The sequence below is a fragment of the Lissotriton vulgaris genome, chromosome 2_2 (genome assembly GCF_964263255.1).
Source record: "Lissotriton vulgaris chromosome 2_2, aLisVul1.2, whole genome shotgun sequence".
In the NCBI taxonomy this organism is placed as follows: Eukaryota; Metazoa; Chordata; class Amphibia; order Caudata; family Salamandridae; genus Lissotriton; species Lissotriton vulgaris.
In genome coordinates this window covers 20,212,168-20,228,189 of record NC_141688.1, presented here as the reverse complement: position 1 = coordinate 20,228,189, position 16,022 = coordinate 20,212,168, and the positions used below count along the sequence as shown (strand labels likewise).

Sequence of the window (16,022 nt, the reverse complement as noted above, 5' to 3'; positions counted from 1 at the left end):
TAGAGAGGAAGGGGGAGACTGGGGCTTCCCATAATTCTCCGCCTGGTCCCCTTGATGTGGGTTTTGCGGACTTGTCACCCCCTGTTGAGGATTGTAGCATTGCAGCTGTAACGGACCCCCAGATTAGGGTTTTCAGCTGGAATGTTGCGGGCCTCGAAAGGAAGCTGGCGTTGCCGGATTGGAGCGAGCGTGTGGAGCAATACTCCATTTGCCTGTTCCAGGAAACCTGGAGTCGGGTGCCCCTTCACAAGGCGGGTTATTCCACCCACTTTTTGCCGGCAGCAGAAAGTGCAACTGGTAGGGGCCGTCCCTCTGGCGGTTTGTTAATCTGGGTATCCACCGAACTTAATTGTAGGGTGGAGGAGAAGGACACTAACTGCCCTGACCTCCTAAATATTGTGCTTAGAAATCCCCAGGGCAGAGTCATTCTAAACATTTTTAACATTTATGCCCGTGGAACTAAGGGGGGAAGAGAATCCCCAGTTATAGCTTGCTTGGAAGCGCAACTCCGCTCATCCCCATACAGGTCTTGTACACTGTTGGCAGGTGATCTGAACTGCACTTTCGAGCCTCTGGATCTGGACATCCTAGCAGATCAAGAGGATCTTGATAATGGGTGGGGGATTCCTCACCTCGAGCTTGGCCCTGTTAAAAAGTGGACAGAAGTGGCCCTCCAGATCAACTCCTTAGTTATGGAGTTTGGGCTTAGAGCTGCCAATGGTAGAACCAGGTCCGACAAAGTAGGGGCGCACACCTATAACAGGCCAGGACACACGTCACGGATTGATTATTTCCTCCTTGACATACACCTGTGGGGCATGGTGGAGGACATGGTAGTTTTACCTTCTGTGGAGAGTGACCACAATCTCCTGTCCCTCACCCTCTCCCACAGGTGCGTCAACAGCACCGTGAGTGGTTCTCCCTGTAACCCCGCTCCAGACCTGTCAGTGGTCACGAACTGTGGGCGAAGGCTAAAGTGGGCAAAGCTGGCTCTTTCGGAGGAGAAAACCTCTGCGATTAGGCAGCTTCTGGTTTCAGCCCTGGCCAATCTTGACTGCCAAGAGGAAGGGCTGATGGAGGTGGCACCTAGGTTTTGTGTCATAATTCAGGCCATTGGCGACCTCTTTGTAGTCCCAGCCCACCCGAGCGGAAGGAAACCCAGCCTACGACCGGGTCAGGGCTGGTACAACCAAAAGTGTAGGGAGGCGAAATCACTTCTTATCGAGGCAGTCAAGTCCAAATTGCCGCTTAGGACTAGGGAGGCCAGGAGACACTACACACTCTGCCAGAAAAATGCTAGGATGGAATGGGAGGACAACTTCTGGCATGACCTCCTGGCTGCCAGTCGAGGGAAAGATGCTAAAGGTTTTTGGGACATGGTGGGCAAAAGGAATCGTCCCGACGATTCCCGGAGGACTTGTGCGATCAATGCCCTGACTTGGTTTTCCCATTTCCAAAATCTTTACTCTCCTGTTGAAGGCCCCCTTAATGATCCCTTTAAAATCCCAGCCTTTACTTTAGACCGTGACCTGGATCTGTTTTCCCCCCTTGATGTAACAAAGCAGATCAAAACCTTGGTCCCCTTGAAAGCAGCTGGCCCGGATGGCCTACCGGGGGACATCCTCCGTGCTTACCCGGAAGAATGGGGGGCTCTAATCTCTGCACTCCTCAATGCAATCATGGGGGGAGGGCTTGTGCCTGACTCCTGGAGAGGTGCGGAGGTGGTCCCCATTTTTAAAAAGGGCAGTCGGGAGTTACCCGGGAACTATAGGCCTATAAGCCTAATAGACTCCAGCCAGAAATTGGCCGGGAAAACCATCTTGGGGAGAATTACTCAATGGGTGGACGACAATCACATTCTGTCCGACATGCAGGCTGGGTTCCGTTCAGGTACAGGAACTATTGAACAGGCCTTTAGGCTTCTGTTGTTACACTGGAAGGTGGTGGTGCTGGGCAAAGGCAGTCTCTATCTGGCCTTTATTGACCTTAAGACTGCCTTTGACCTGGTACCAAGGGAGGAACTTTGGAGGGTGCTTCATGGTTTAGGGATGCCCCCGTACCTATTGAACCTCCTCATTAACCTGCACACCAACACCTATGCCCAGGTTAGATGGGGGCTGAATGGGGAAAAGACCGATAAAATCAGGGTCGAGAGGGGAGTAAGACAGGGCTGTGTTTTGGCCCCTACCTTATTCTCCCTCTATATTAACGGGGTGGTAGATCATCTACTGTGCGAACCATCAGACGCTCCCAGCCTGGGTGGAGTAAAAATTCCAACTCTGTTGTTCGCCGACGACACCCTCCTCATCTCCAAAACCCCCCAAGGTTTACAGTCTTTGCTGAACCGCTTCCAGGATTTCTGTACCACTAAAGGCCTCGTCATTAACATAGACAAGACCAAGTACCTAGTCATGCACCCACCCCGCAAACTTGGTCCCCCTCCAATTCTGAACTCCATACCTCTAGAAAGAGTGGCGGAATTTGATTATCTGGGGATCCGTCTTAATGATGCAATGAGCTGGACTGCCCACATCGATAAAATGACTCTGGCCCACAAAAGGGTGGGGGGCGCCCTTCTTAAGGAGTACAATAACTCCTCAAAACATTGTGTTGCACCCATACTGGAGATTTACAAAGCTCGTGCAGTCCCTGCTTCTCTTTATGGATCGGAACTGTGGGGCTTGGGCAAAGTCGACTCACTGAGTAAGGCCGAAAATAAATTTATCAAGGACCTTCTTGCTATTCCATCGAGCAGCCCGACCATCCCAATGCTCTTGGACACTGGCTGTAAAGCCATAAGGGACCAGGCTCAGCTTCGCCCCCTTCTGCTCTGGGCACGCTTGTGGAGGGTCCCGGAGCTACAATCGTATGCCAATGGGCTGGCAGAAGTAATGCATGCTGATGGTTGGAGTAGCATCAAATGGCTGAAGGACATAAAACATCTTTTAGGGGAATTGGGTTTGGCCTCCTGCTGGCATAGTCACTCCGCTCCACCAAAGAAGATTCTAAAAAAACTTTTCTGGGAGTGGGTTGACGTGAAGCGCTCTAGTAGCCAGCAGCATTGCAAAACCACCGCAGCTTTCCTGTTGTTCAAAGACGTTGTCCTGTATGAGCCATATATGGATATTATAACAGTTGCTTTGGATAGGTCCTTGTTCATTAAATTTCGGCTAGGAACCTTGCCCCTGGCGGATCTCTGTTCAAGGTGGAATAAAGCCCAGCCCACCTCACGCTTTTGTGCATCTTGTCCGGACAAACCAGAGACGGTGCCACACTTCCTTTTCGAATGCCCGGACTATGGTCGCCCCAGATCACGTTGGCTTGGCCCCATTTGCAGAGAACTGGGGACTCGTCAGCACTCTGTTGCCCTCCGGATTCTTTTAACTAACACAGCCCCTCCTATTGTTTGTGCTGTTGCAAAATTTTTAAAATGGGCTTGGTTGATAAGACTTAGAAGACTGTCCATAACAATTTAATTCCTTTTTATCTAATTTATGCTGACATACCGTGTTTTAATTATCATTCCATTTGTACAGTCTGACTTATTTCGACATGCTGTTTTTATCTTTTTTGTACTGCTTTTATGATATGTGCATATCGAAATAAAGCATCAATCAATCAATCAATCAAAAAGCATTCCAACTTTCTCTTTATAGATTTTGGTAAGCATTCTGCGAGATATCTGGGCACACGCCGGATTTTCCCACATTGCCTGTAATCCTACACTTAGCAATTCACATCTAATAGACAGCCAAGGGATTTTGCCTACACAATTATAACTAAGAATCTGCTTTAGTTCTTCCCTATAGTTTAGAAGATCTGGGGTGGACCATAGTCTGTCCCAGAACCTAAGGGGCTTTACTGTTAACTCATCCTGAATGGGTGACAGTCCCAAGTCTAGCCTCAACTGTATTATAGGGGGTACTCTGGGGGAGTGATAAGAGTCGCCTTGCAAATTTAGACTCCAGCTTGGGTCTTATAGACATCCAGGGCAGGGCTCACTGGCTTAAAACGTTTTGTATTTGAAAATTTTAGTATAGCACCCGACAACTGAAAGTTTCATGTGAGATTTTGTTTTCTGCGGACCCCATAACTACCCAGGAGTAGAGCTTAGGTGGATTACAAAGACCGATGTATCACCCTGACTAGGGTTATTTTAGAGTGTATTGTGCCATCCCTAAAAATACAAGTACTAACAAATCGGGACTTGTTTGGTTTGTTAAATTGCATTCTTTGTAAATGGTGCATCAAATACTGCATTGAGAGGACAATTGAGTTGGTTGTTGCTGCAACATGGAATCTGCTAGTTTCAATATAAAACGCTATTAACATCTCTCAGAGCAGGCTCTGTGCCAATTTAGTTGTACACATTTATCTATACCAGCCGTTCAGATGCTCACATCTCCCTTAATGTCCCATTAAAACTGTATTGAACAAGATATGCACATAGAAACGCAAGTATGCCCATTAAAAATGCAACAAGCAGAGTAAAACAATGTACTCTATCAAGTTTGATTTGTTTCATCCTAGCTGCAGCAAAACATCGGTACAAGACAGTCTTTTAAAACAGGAAATCTATAGTAAGTGGGACTATGAAGATTAAACAGTTATGAAAAGAACGTATTGTGAGCATTTTAAAGCAATGCCGCTCATGGATTGCTCTCTTGCCTGCCTCTGAGGATTGAATTGCCACCTCGGCGCTTGTTGCCGTTACCCCTACTTGCTCCCTGGGTGGCGCGCCTGCTGGTGTGAGCGTTTTTCGCAATCGGCGGAAACACTAATCGCTCCCAGCTTGGTGCTGCCCAAGGTGAGGACTTTGGAGGGTGAACTGTAAAGGGAACCTACCGGGGGACTGCGAGGCCCAGCATTCTCCTTTCTGTGCAGCTGGTGCCTCTTCCCCCGGCGGCACCGCCCCCTACTTCAGGAACCATATAACTTTTTGCGACACCCGCTCCGCAGGTGCCGCTCATGAACTGTAAAGGGAACCTACCGGGGGACTGCGAGGCCCAGCATTCTCCTTTCTGTGCAGCTGGTGCCTCTTCCCCCGGCGGCCACGCCCCCTGCTTTCATGTACTTTAACGGCGCAGCTCTACTGCGTCGCCGGGCAAAGAGCGGGCAAAGAGCGGGCAAAGAGCGGGCAAAGAGCGGGCAAAGAGCGGGCAAAGAGCGGGCAAAGAGCGGGCAAAGAGCGGGCAAAGAGCGGGCAAAGAGCGGGCAAAGAGCGGGCAAAGAGCGGGCAAAGAGCGGGCAAAGAGCGGGCAAAGAGCGGGCAAAGAGCGGGCCGTTTGAGGCCGGACCGGCCCACCCCCATATCGTGTTTGTAAACCCCCCTCCATATACCATCACTAGGACTTTGCCAGCCTCCACAAGCAGTTCTGCTACAGTGAGCAAAATGGAGACTAGGAGTAAAACCAATTTGGCTGTGGCTGGACCCATCACGCCCGCAACGGCCCAAGGTAAAATTGATAATTACTTTAAGGCGGGTTCCCTGCTGATCGATGACATCACTGTTTTAGAAAGACGTATCTCCCAGGAAAATCGAGTGGGTTAGGAGATCATCCATGGGCATTCTAGCGTTGGCTAAAACCCCTGAGGAAGGCTGAATATAAATGGCTCGCTGGATGGAGCTTGTGGAGGGGACCAGCCGCCTATTAGTCTAGATCTTTCCGAGGAAACCTTAAGCGACCTTGAAGACATGAGTCTACTGACACTCCCACTGACCCAAATTGCACAACCTTCAACTTCCATTATTGTGGAGGAACATACTGAACTAATGCCTAACTCACCCAGGGAAGAACCTCCATCGGTAACGAACACCTTAGACGCAATAGATCCGTCAAGTACAGCTAGGGGTGTAAGGGAAGGAGCAATACAAAAAAGGAAAATGGGGAAACCGCGTCAGAGAAAGGAAGGCGAAAAAGTCGAGGCTAGGTACAACACATAATAAAAGCAGCTCTGACAACACCAGACTGGAGACTCCACCACTAGTTAGAACGGAGCCCCCTCCAGTCAATGCTCCTAATACTTCCACCGAACTTCCATCTTCCACAATAGATCACAACACGGAGATAGTGGAAGAGGACATTACACTCGCAGACATAGGAAACTTGCTCAGGTCATTGCTCAGTCCTTTAGAAGCCCGCCTGATTAAAATAGAAGCGAGGCTTACTAAATTTGAGAAATCCACCTCCCAGTTCATGGATAGTTGGAAAGCTGTGAACAACTGCCCCATAGTACCAAGTGCAGACCCAAAACATAAGAAGGGCCTCGAGTCTCAGACCTCGACTAAGAATAACGAGGCTGAAAACATGAAATCTTCAACCTCAACTGTAAATCCAAAACCAGTCACCCATCACGCACCTAGCCTAAAGCAAAATAATCCCCCCTCCAGTGCACAGCAACCAGCAACACCCGCAGGTTTATCTCACAAACAACCCCCCTGCTTACAGCAAATAGTAGCAGCTACCGACGCAACGCATTCACAGTCACAACTCACAACTGCATCCAAACCTTCACAAATCAATACACAAAACCCCCAAAATCATACTACTACATTGTAAAAAACAAAAAACAGCAACAGTAAATCTCCCACCAGAGGTAGCTGCATACACTCATTTTAGCCGGGGCACCGGAATTAAAACCTGCGACCAGCGAAACAGGGGCCTCGTTAAAAAATAGTGATCAACTGGTTATCTACATTTAGACCACTTCCCAGAGGCATGACTAGTGATATTCGTATGGTGAGAAGAGTTTCGTTGGTAGGGAAGACGCCCAAATCAATCAGTGGCGACTGTATACTGGTCAGTTTTAAAGAACCAGGAACAGTTTCCTACATTTGTGGTTGCTTCCCAGAGGATGAGGGAAATAACACTCACCCACTCCCCCTCCCCCTCATTCTTTTATCCATCAAATACCCACATAGCCAACGACCAGAGATGGGGATACCCAGATGAGCCACTGGGAAACTGGGGGGGAAACCAGGGAGGGAGGAGAAACCCTTACAACCAAACGCGAATGGCACCGGGTCACCCTTTGATTCACGACGACGTTCAGGTATGGGAAACTGTCAAAAGAAGAGGAATGGGAAGGGGTGGCTTTGAGCGAGGAGCAATCTGGCCCCCCAGATACTTCCAGCCCCCATTTCTTCCGACTTTCAATCGATTTGATTGCCTTGAAATGGTGGATTGACAGTATGACTCTGAAGACAGGGCACACCCGCACCCACTCGAGCAAGCCGCACCTAACACCATCGGTGACGGCGGGCATAAACCCTCCAACCTTATCCATGGGGAGGAGTACTCTGCTCGCAGAAACCCAGAAAATTCCCCACAGAGAGTAGATGGGGAAATAGAACCAGGGGATGTACATAGGGGACATCCCCAAAAGCTCACACAAATCTAATGACAAACCAAGGCACGAGGGGAAACAGCCAGCATGTCCCTCACAAACTAAAGCTGCTCTCATGGAATGTCGCAGGACTGGGCAATAAAATAGATTCCCAATCATGGGATTAATTAATCAACTCTAGAAGTGTCTGCCTCTTCCAAGAGACTTGGGCAAGGGAGGAGCATACCTTCAGGGGCTTTGAGATATTTTCGATACCAGCAGTATGGGGTCGGAGAGGTCGCCCATCAGGAGGTTTGGCAATTTGGGTGGCATCAGACCTGGGCTGCATAGCTTCACGATATAGTGTGGACTCGGAAGACATACTGGCTGTCCTCCTTGAATGGCCTAGATCATTTAAATTACTTATAATAAACGTCTATTCCAGACCGCTCTCTATATCCAGCACTTCAAAAACCATCGAAGAACTATCCTCTCTCCTAGAAGCCATTCCAGAGGGTACATCATACCTAGTAGGGGGAGACTTCAACTTTCATTTTGAACCACTACCGGGCCTACTTGATGGACCCTCCCTAGAGGAGGATTCAAGTTGGCAGGTTCCACCGACAGAGGCCCCCCCTCCGAGAGCATGGACACCATTTGCCGTGCAGATAAATATGCTTACCCTCACTCACGGCCTTAGGGCTTGCAACGGTCGTGCCAAGTCTACTCCCGAGCAAATGCACATACAATAAAATCGGGAGAGAATCAAGATTAGATCACTTTCTGGTACAGTTATATGCTTGGAAAAGGGTGATTGACTTCAGAGTAACATCCAGAGAGGACAGTGACCACAACGCTTTGGAACTGGAATACGGCATCCCCCGTATGGAGGATTGGGTATCAAATGGACAAAAGCCAAGGGAAGGATACCTCCTAGAAAACAACAGAAGGAGGATAAGATGGGAAAAGCTGTCCACTAGTGAAGATAAGTTAGCTACCCTCTACGCTAGGATCACTCCAATCCTAGCAGAGGCATTTGACTCATGGGCCCCAGTGAGTTCGCAGGAAAACAGAGCACCTCAGGCACGTACATGAACAACTAATTAAAACTCTTGACAGACCTCTTTAGTAGCGGACCTCCCAGGACCCAGGGATCACATAAAGGCTCCTGGTTTAATATCTCATGTTGAAACGCCAAACGTGACCTACTACTCACTATTAAAGCTGGAGGCCAGAGGGAGGAGATCCGCACCAGAAGGCGGGCGTATAAGACACTCGTGGCTAACGCTAAGATAGTGGGACCTCCAATACTGGGAGAACCTCTCAGAGTCATTAGCAACGAGGGACTCCCGCAAATTCTGGCGAGTAGTCAATCATGGTTCTGAAGACCTTCCCTCGGCAATCGAACCAAACATCGCCCAGAGTGTCTGGCAAAATCATTACCAGTCACTATACTCCCCAGAGGCTGGAGGGCTAGAACCTCCACTTCCCATCATCCAAAACAACCAGTCTCTGGATCCTTTTACCGAGAAAGAGGTTAGGATGGCGATAGTAAGGTTATCCTGTGGAAAGGCACCTGGCCGGGGTGCCGGGCGATTTATTCAAACAGGAACCAGGAATCTGGGCACCTTATCTGCTAGTGATTTTCAATGCAGTGCTTCAGGGGATGGAATTACCTGATACTTGGCTGGGGGCGGAGGTGGTCCCGATTTTTAAAAAGGGCTCTCCCCTGCTCCCAGCCAATTATCGCCCAATAAGCCTCATTGACGTCTCCCAGAAGTTATTTGGCAGACTAACTCAACAAGCTACAAACTTGGATAGAGGAGACTGATATCCTAAGTCCACTGCAGGCGGGATTTAGAAAGGGATTTTCCACAGTCGATCAAATACTCCGATTGAACATCATTTACTGGAAGACAGTACTGATCGAGGGCGGCACTTTACGCGGTCTTTGTGGACCTTCGTGCCGCCTTCGATCTGGTCCCGCGGGCCAAACTGTGGGAGGTACTGGCTGAGTTGGACGTCCCAGGAGACATCCTTCACATCCTAATTAGACTGCACAAAGACAATTACGCCCGAGTTAGATGTGGGAAAGGTGGCAGGTTGACAGACAGGTTTCCCGTTCGCAGAGGGGTACGGCAGGGTTGCGTATTAGCCCCGACCCTGTTTTGCCTCTTTGTGAACGGGGTGATTGAGCATTTGAGTAGGACTCCCAATATTGATGCACCACAATTGAAGGGCAGCAGGGTGCCCGCGATCATGTTCGCGGATGACACCCTGCTGCTGTCCAAATCGCCAATGGGGTTACAGAGAGTCTTGGATGGCTTCTTGGGTTTCTGCAATGAAAGGGGGCTTGAAATAAAACCTTCAAAAACAAAATTTATAATTCTTAACCCCAAGCCCAAAAATTGCCCAAACCCTCGCCTGGGCTCAACATTTCTGGAAAGGGTTCACACAATAGAATATCTCGGAATAACCCTAAACCAGAATTTAACATGGTCGGCACACAACAAAAGCAACCACAAAACTAGCTCAGAGGGCGGGAGGCATCACACGAATTGCTAAGAAATCCCCTCTTCGCCCGTTGGTACCTACCATTCATATTTATAAAGCTCAAGCTCGGGGGGGGAATCACCTATGGGAGCGAGCTTTGGGGACACATTCTGTCACATACTATACAGGCTGCAGAAAATGTTATCAGACAACTGGCTGCACTTCCCCCAAGCACTCCGCTTCTCCCCCTAAGATTGGACTTGGCACTGCGACCAATCACTGAGGAACTGGGCCTCAAACCGCTGACCTACTGGCGTCGCCTGTGGAGTAGTCAGGACCTTGTACATTATAGAAATGAGTTGCAGGAATTTCTTAGGTTACCTAAGGCCACCAAAATTCCCTGGCTAAAGTACATCAGGAGTATGTGCACGACTCTCGGAGTGCCAGAGCTATGGACAGACCCGGAAACTGCATCCATAAAGATCTCCAGAAAAGCATTCTCCAACCTATTCTACAGCTACATGCTCCAAAAAATATTGAACTCCACCCGGGATGGGTCTCTAACCGACCTCTTCATCAAAACAAAAGACTCATACTGCCATGAATATGTACTAGATGACATGACACCAGTGTTCGCACGGAAGATCTACCTGCAATGGAGGTATGGGTCTCTCCCCTTAAGGTCCTTCACAAAATCCTGGGCTGGCCGTTTGGAGTCAGGGGCGTGTCCGGCCTGCGCATACAAACTGGAAAGCGATTTGCACGTGGTCTTGTTCTGCAGAGCTTACAGTAGAATTAAGAGTTACTGGTTGGTCCCTCATTTAAAAAACCTGGGATTCAGAACATACGCCCAGACCTACAGAGTTTTAAAGACAGATCTGCACCAACAGTGTTTTGCTATGGCAAAATTCCTGATTGCAATGTGGCAAGTGCGTGCCAGAATAATCAAGGACACTATAACCGTGTGAAATATCTTTTTAATCTCTCGTATAAATGGTCTAGCTCTGTTTCTTAAAAATTGTATTTTACCTAGCATCAGCATAATCATCTCCTTTGGAAACTGTATTTTAAAAGGATAGCATATTTGTATAATACTTTTTAAACTGCTCACAATGATTAAATTGTACATCGTTTATGATCTTCCATGATCTAAATAAAGATTTTTGAATTGTATTATAGGGGTACTCTGGGGGAGTGATAAAGAGTCGCCTCGCAAATTTAGACTCCAATTAAACAATTTCAGAGGCATTGGAGTGACCCCAGAGCTTCCCCCCGCCCCCATAAAGAGCGGCTGCTCTTGCTTGGGTCTTATAGACATCCAGGGCAGGGCTCACTGGCTTAAAACGTTTTGTATTTGAAACGTTTAGTATAGCACCCGACAACTGAAAGTTTCATGTGAGATTTTGTTTTCTGCGGACCCCACAACTACCCAGGAGTAGAGCTTAGGTGGATTACAAAGACCGATGTATCGCCCTGACTAGGGTTATTTTAGAGTGTATTGTGCCATACCTAAAAATACAAGTACTAACAAAACGGGACTAGTTTGGTTTGTTAAATTGCATTCTTTGTAAATGGCGCATCAAATACTGCATTGAGAGGACAATTGAGTTGGTTGTTGCTGCAACATGGAATCTGCTAGTTTCAATATAGAACGCTATTAACATCTCTCAGAGCAGACCTTGTGCCAATTTAGTTGTACACATTTATCTATACCAGCCGTTCAGATGCTCACATCTCCCTTAATGTCCCATTAAAACTGTATGGAACAAGATATGCACATAGAAACGCAAGTATGCCCATTAAAAATGCAACAAGCAGAGTAAAACAATGTACTCTATCAAGTTTGATTTGTTTCATCCTAGCTGCAGCAAAACATCGGTACAAGACAATCTTTTAAAACAAGAAATCTATAGTAAGTGGGACTATGAAGATTAAACAGTTATGAAAAGAACGTATTATGAGCATTTTAAAGCAATGCTATGCAATGCAAACTGCACTACAATATGGCATGAAGACCTTTCCAATGCATGCCAAGTGTTTGACAAACATGAATTGTTGGGATTGCAGTTCTCTTTCTTCAGTTGAATCAAGTGGCCCAGCACGATATGATAACAGAAGAGAACCGATGCAACTGCACTACAAACAAGCGCAACGGAGAAGCACGGGGTTGCATCGTTAGGTGGGTTTATTGCAGAGGGCAGTAATTGAAAGGAAGAGCAGAAAGTTCTCTGAAGGGACTAAGCAGCTCAACTCACTAAATATTATCCAGACAGGAACTTTTATCTCAATTAAATTACACTTTATAGTCCTTTGTATAGCCAGAGCAGATTGCTTTTTTCTGGGTACCCATTCCAAAAGATCCGATACGGCCACCGTTTGCTATAGAGGAACTATGGGTTTTGTGGGTCCGTTTTGTTGGCTCCTGGTGTAGCGAGAATAGTTTTATTTACACTGTTCGGGTTTTAAAGAGCTGTTAACCCCGCCCGATTTGGGATACCTGTAGGCTGTTGCTGTCTTCATGAAAGTGTATGGCCGACTAACTTATGTTTGCGCATGCGCTCTACAAACTCCATGCAGGTTGTTGAAATTACAAAGTAAAAGACAACCACCATAGAAAAATACCCAGGAGGAGCACAAATAGATAAACGTTGGTATTTGCTCAACACCGAGTCCCTCCTCAAAACAGTTGAGACCTCGCATTAAAGTAAAAAAAGGGGTACACGAGCCATCAAAAAATAAATAAAATAAAGTTTCCTTTGGCAGACACGGCGGCCAGTACGTCATTACGCTCTCCGTCCAAAATGTGGACAACTTGCTCAATTGAAACTCGGGGGGCCTTTGATCCAGATAGTTAAAATAATAATGGATATCAGATTGAATCGTCACCCTTTACGATTTCTGGAGGTAAACGAATTCATTGATGTTAAAAAACAGTTGAACACAAATGGGAAGTGCCATACCCACAAAAAAAAGGCTGTGCTCGCCAAGGATTTGTACACCTCCCCGCCCCGAAACACAAAACGGCCACGCACCGCTATTTAAAATTGTGTTAATTCTAATTGCCATTTTTGAGATTTATGAAATAGGATCTTGCGTGCACAGCGTCAAAGAGGTCATGAATTTGCATGCTGGTTCACAGGCTAAATGATCAGACTATTTCTCGGATCATGGATACATAGGTAAGTGTGATAAAGTAAGGACTAGTTTTGGACCAGCACTTTGATACACGGAACTGGGCACACACACACAAGTTCTGAAACCCCAAAACAGACAGTTACATAAGCACTTAGTTATGCGTTAAACGAACACCATTCCAGAATGTATAACGTTGCAAAATTAAGTGGACGTTTTCAAAAGGTTTAAAACTATCATGATAAAAATAACTTTGTTATTGCATTTTTAAACACACGCTTTACGACCTTCTACTGCATATCCTTGCACAGTATTAAACAAGGCGCCGGGGTAAACTCCTTACCAGCGGAAAAGCCATGTTGGGACTTCTGCGAGGAACGGCACCTGATAGAGGGGCACAATGCACACAAGGGGCTAAAAAAACATAAACCGAGATACAGATTGTATTTTTGCAACAATTTTAAACACACCCGGATCAGGCTTTTTATAAGACATGCGCGCCCCGCCCCCGCCGTCTCGTGCTCTTTCGGGCCCTTAAAACACCTGCGGGACGCGCGCAGGGAGCGTGTGCAAAGTATCGGCCCTGGCCCCAGCGTGCTCGCTTCACTTCCGCCCTAAGGGAGGAAAGGAGAAAAGAAAGTACTGCTGGTACGTACACACGACTTCAGAGAGGGCCTGAAGTATGCCGACAGTGTCAGAGGGTTAAAAAGTGCACATAGGAGCTATTGAATGTCATCGTTCACGCCATTGACCCTCCTTCAACAGGAGTTAATGGGGGAAACACAGGTTCTGATTTTTTTTTTATCTCCCCCTTCCGTTTTCTAAGATGTTGTGTGGTATGCAACATGGAGCACGTTTTGGTGTTTTCCAGAACATCCACCTCTAAATCAGGCCGCTAACATCTTTAAGAGAGACAGCTCTATCCAGAAGTTGAGTTTATCAAAGGAAATGTCTACGTTTTATATCCTCTTCTGCTTCCTGGCATTAGTTAGTCTTGAGTAAGGTCTCTGCCTGTTTTTAACAGGCCTGGCCTATTTTTTTAATCCTACCTAGAAAAAATATCGGAAAAGGCAACGAAATCCTGTTTTTTCTCTCCTGAAACATGAATCTAAAACAGAAAATACATAAAGAAATTCAGTAAAAAAATAAGTCATTCCAGAATGATTATTTGAGCAAACGGGGCCAATTGCCATGTTACAAAAGAATTCTGATAATTTTACAGAAATTCTTTTTCACCTACAATCTATTGACTTGTTCCAGAATAGCAAAATGTAAACAAATGCCTGGTATTTATTTTATAAGGAAGGTAACAGTCATATCTGTGACAGCTTGCTGTCACCAGTCTCAAACGTGTGCAAAGGACACACTAAAGAAGTATTTGTTATAGTTTGTCTATAGTTTCTTGCTTGCTTTCCAGTCCATGGATAGTTTTCCAATCAGAGACGGTTTCTACCTGCTGCAGTCCTAAGCTTCTATCCTGTTCTTCTTCCTATCCTCCAGGTACTTTCTCATACCTATTAAACCCTTTCTCCTGAATTCTCTTGTCCCTGCAGAAAGCAGGCACCGCCATTTACTTTGCCTTGTACAGAGATCCGTAGGGTTCCTGATGTAATGATCATGTCTCCTAAACCGAGAAAGTGTTGAATAGCTTCCTCAGCCGAAAAAGTATAAATTCTTTTGACAACTGAAGGGCATCTTTCTCATAAACTCAATCTCTGGCACGTTTGTATTTTCTGTATTTTACAATGTTGTGTGGTTGCCATTGGAAACCAATATATGAAATCCTCTATATTTTTACCTTGCCTTTGTTTAGAGAGCTTGCTTATTATATGGTTGCAAGGAAACACCCACCCAGCCGAATCTGTCTTCCGCAGATAATGCATTTTCTTTTTTTAATACACCTCTCAGATTTAGATTAGCATGTGCATATATTTTCTTTAACACGGTGGTGAGCTGCAAGTTGGTATACAGATGCAGGTCAGGCTTTATTACTGTTAAGTTCGATGGGAGAGCTCATACTGGCCTCTTCTTTGTATTGGTCTGCCAGTTTCACACATATCCCTAGCGACATCCATGTGGGACTGACTGGTGGGTACACATGTACTCTGTCTGTTCGAATTAACATGGATTGTTTATGTGTGTATGACTATGGATACAGGAATCTGTTTTGGGACTCCTGTGGGCAACAAGATGGAGGCCAGAGCTGATCCTTTGCAGACTTGGATGTAAATCGGAAAGAGCTCTCTAGAATATTCTTGAGGTCCATTTGTAGTGGACCAGGGTCCTTTGAAGAACTGCTGCCGATCAGATGTTCTTTTCATGTGCAAAATTGCTCATGGTTTATTTCCTGCTTCCTCTCTTCCACAGAGCTGTGCAGACAGAGGTGTGAATGAATGAATACCTTCTTCTATAGCGCATGGTTACTCTTGAGCATCCCAGCGCTGTAAGACAAAGGAAAATAAAGACACTATTGGAAAAGGTGCGTCTTTAAGCGCTTCCTGAAAGCAAGGTGGTTTGACTCATGCCTAATGACATCTGGGAGAGCGTTCCATTCTTTAGCTGCATGCACCGAGAGTCGACGGCCACCCATCCGGGCCAGCTTCATCCTGGGCACTACCAGCAAGTTCCGCTGGTTGGATCTCAGAGATCTCACTGATTGGTGGCGACGAAAAAGGGGATCCAGGATAGGCGGGCCAGCACCATGGATGGATTTATGCGCCATGCACATGGTCTTAAAAGTTATCCTTCCCTTGATGGATAGCCAATGCAAGGATTGAAGTGCGGCTTTTGCTGAGCATCTTTTAGGGACTTTCATGAGTAGTCGAGCAGCACAATTCTGTACAGATTGCAGAATTTTTATGGTGCCGACTGGGGCCCCCATGTAGACGGCATTTGCATAATCCAGCCGTGACATAATCAATGACTGGACTAGCAGTCTTCTGGCTTCGAATGGAAGAAGGTCTAGCACTTTTTTTAAGACTCTCAGCAGCCCATAGCAGGTTCCGGCTACCTTTTTTGCTTGGTATTGAAATCCTAGAGAGGAGTCTAGCCAGATCCCTAAGCTCTTTATA

At 46.6% G+C, this 16,022-nt stretch overlaps 1 protein-coding gene across 4 annotated transcripts in view; it reads right to left on the bottom strand.

Annotated features, from left to right (window-relative positions):
- CPEB1 (cytoplasmic polyadenylation element binding protein 1) overlaps positions 1 to 13,401 on the bottom strand; it is a 443,269-nt gene extending 429,868 nt beyond the window's left edge. For 3 of the 4 annotated variants that reach the window (XM_086959198.1, XM_086959197.1, XM_086959200.1), the window contains exon 1: positions 13,295 to 13,395. In XM_086959198.1, the coding sequence (XP_086815324.1) occupies positions 13,295 to 13,309 (15 nt within the window). In that variant the 5' untranslated portion in view covers positions 13,310 to 13,395. Of the gene's footprint in view, positions 1 to 13,294 lie in introns of all 4 variants that reach the window. The other variant, XM_086959196.1, reaches the window with a different exon arrangement.
- Positions 13,402 to 16,022: the final 2,621 nt, after the last annotated feature.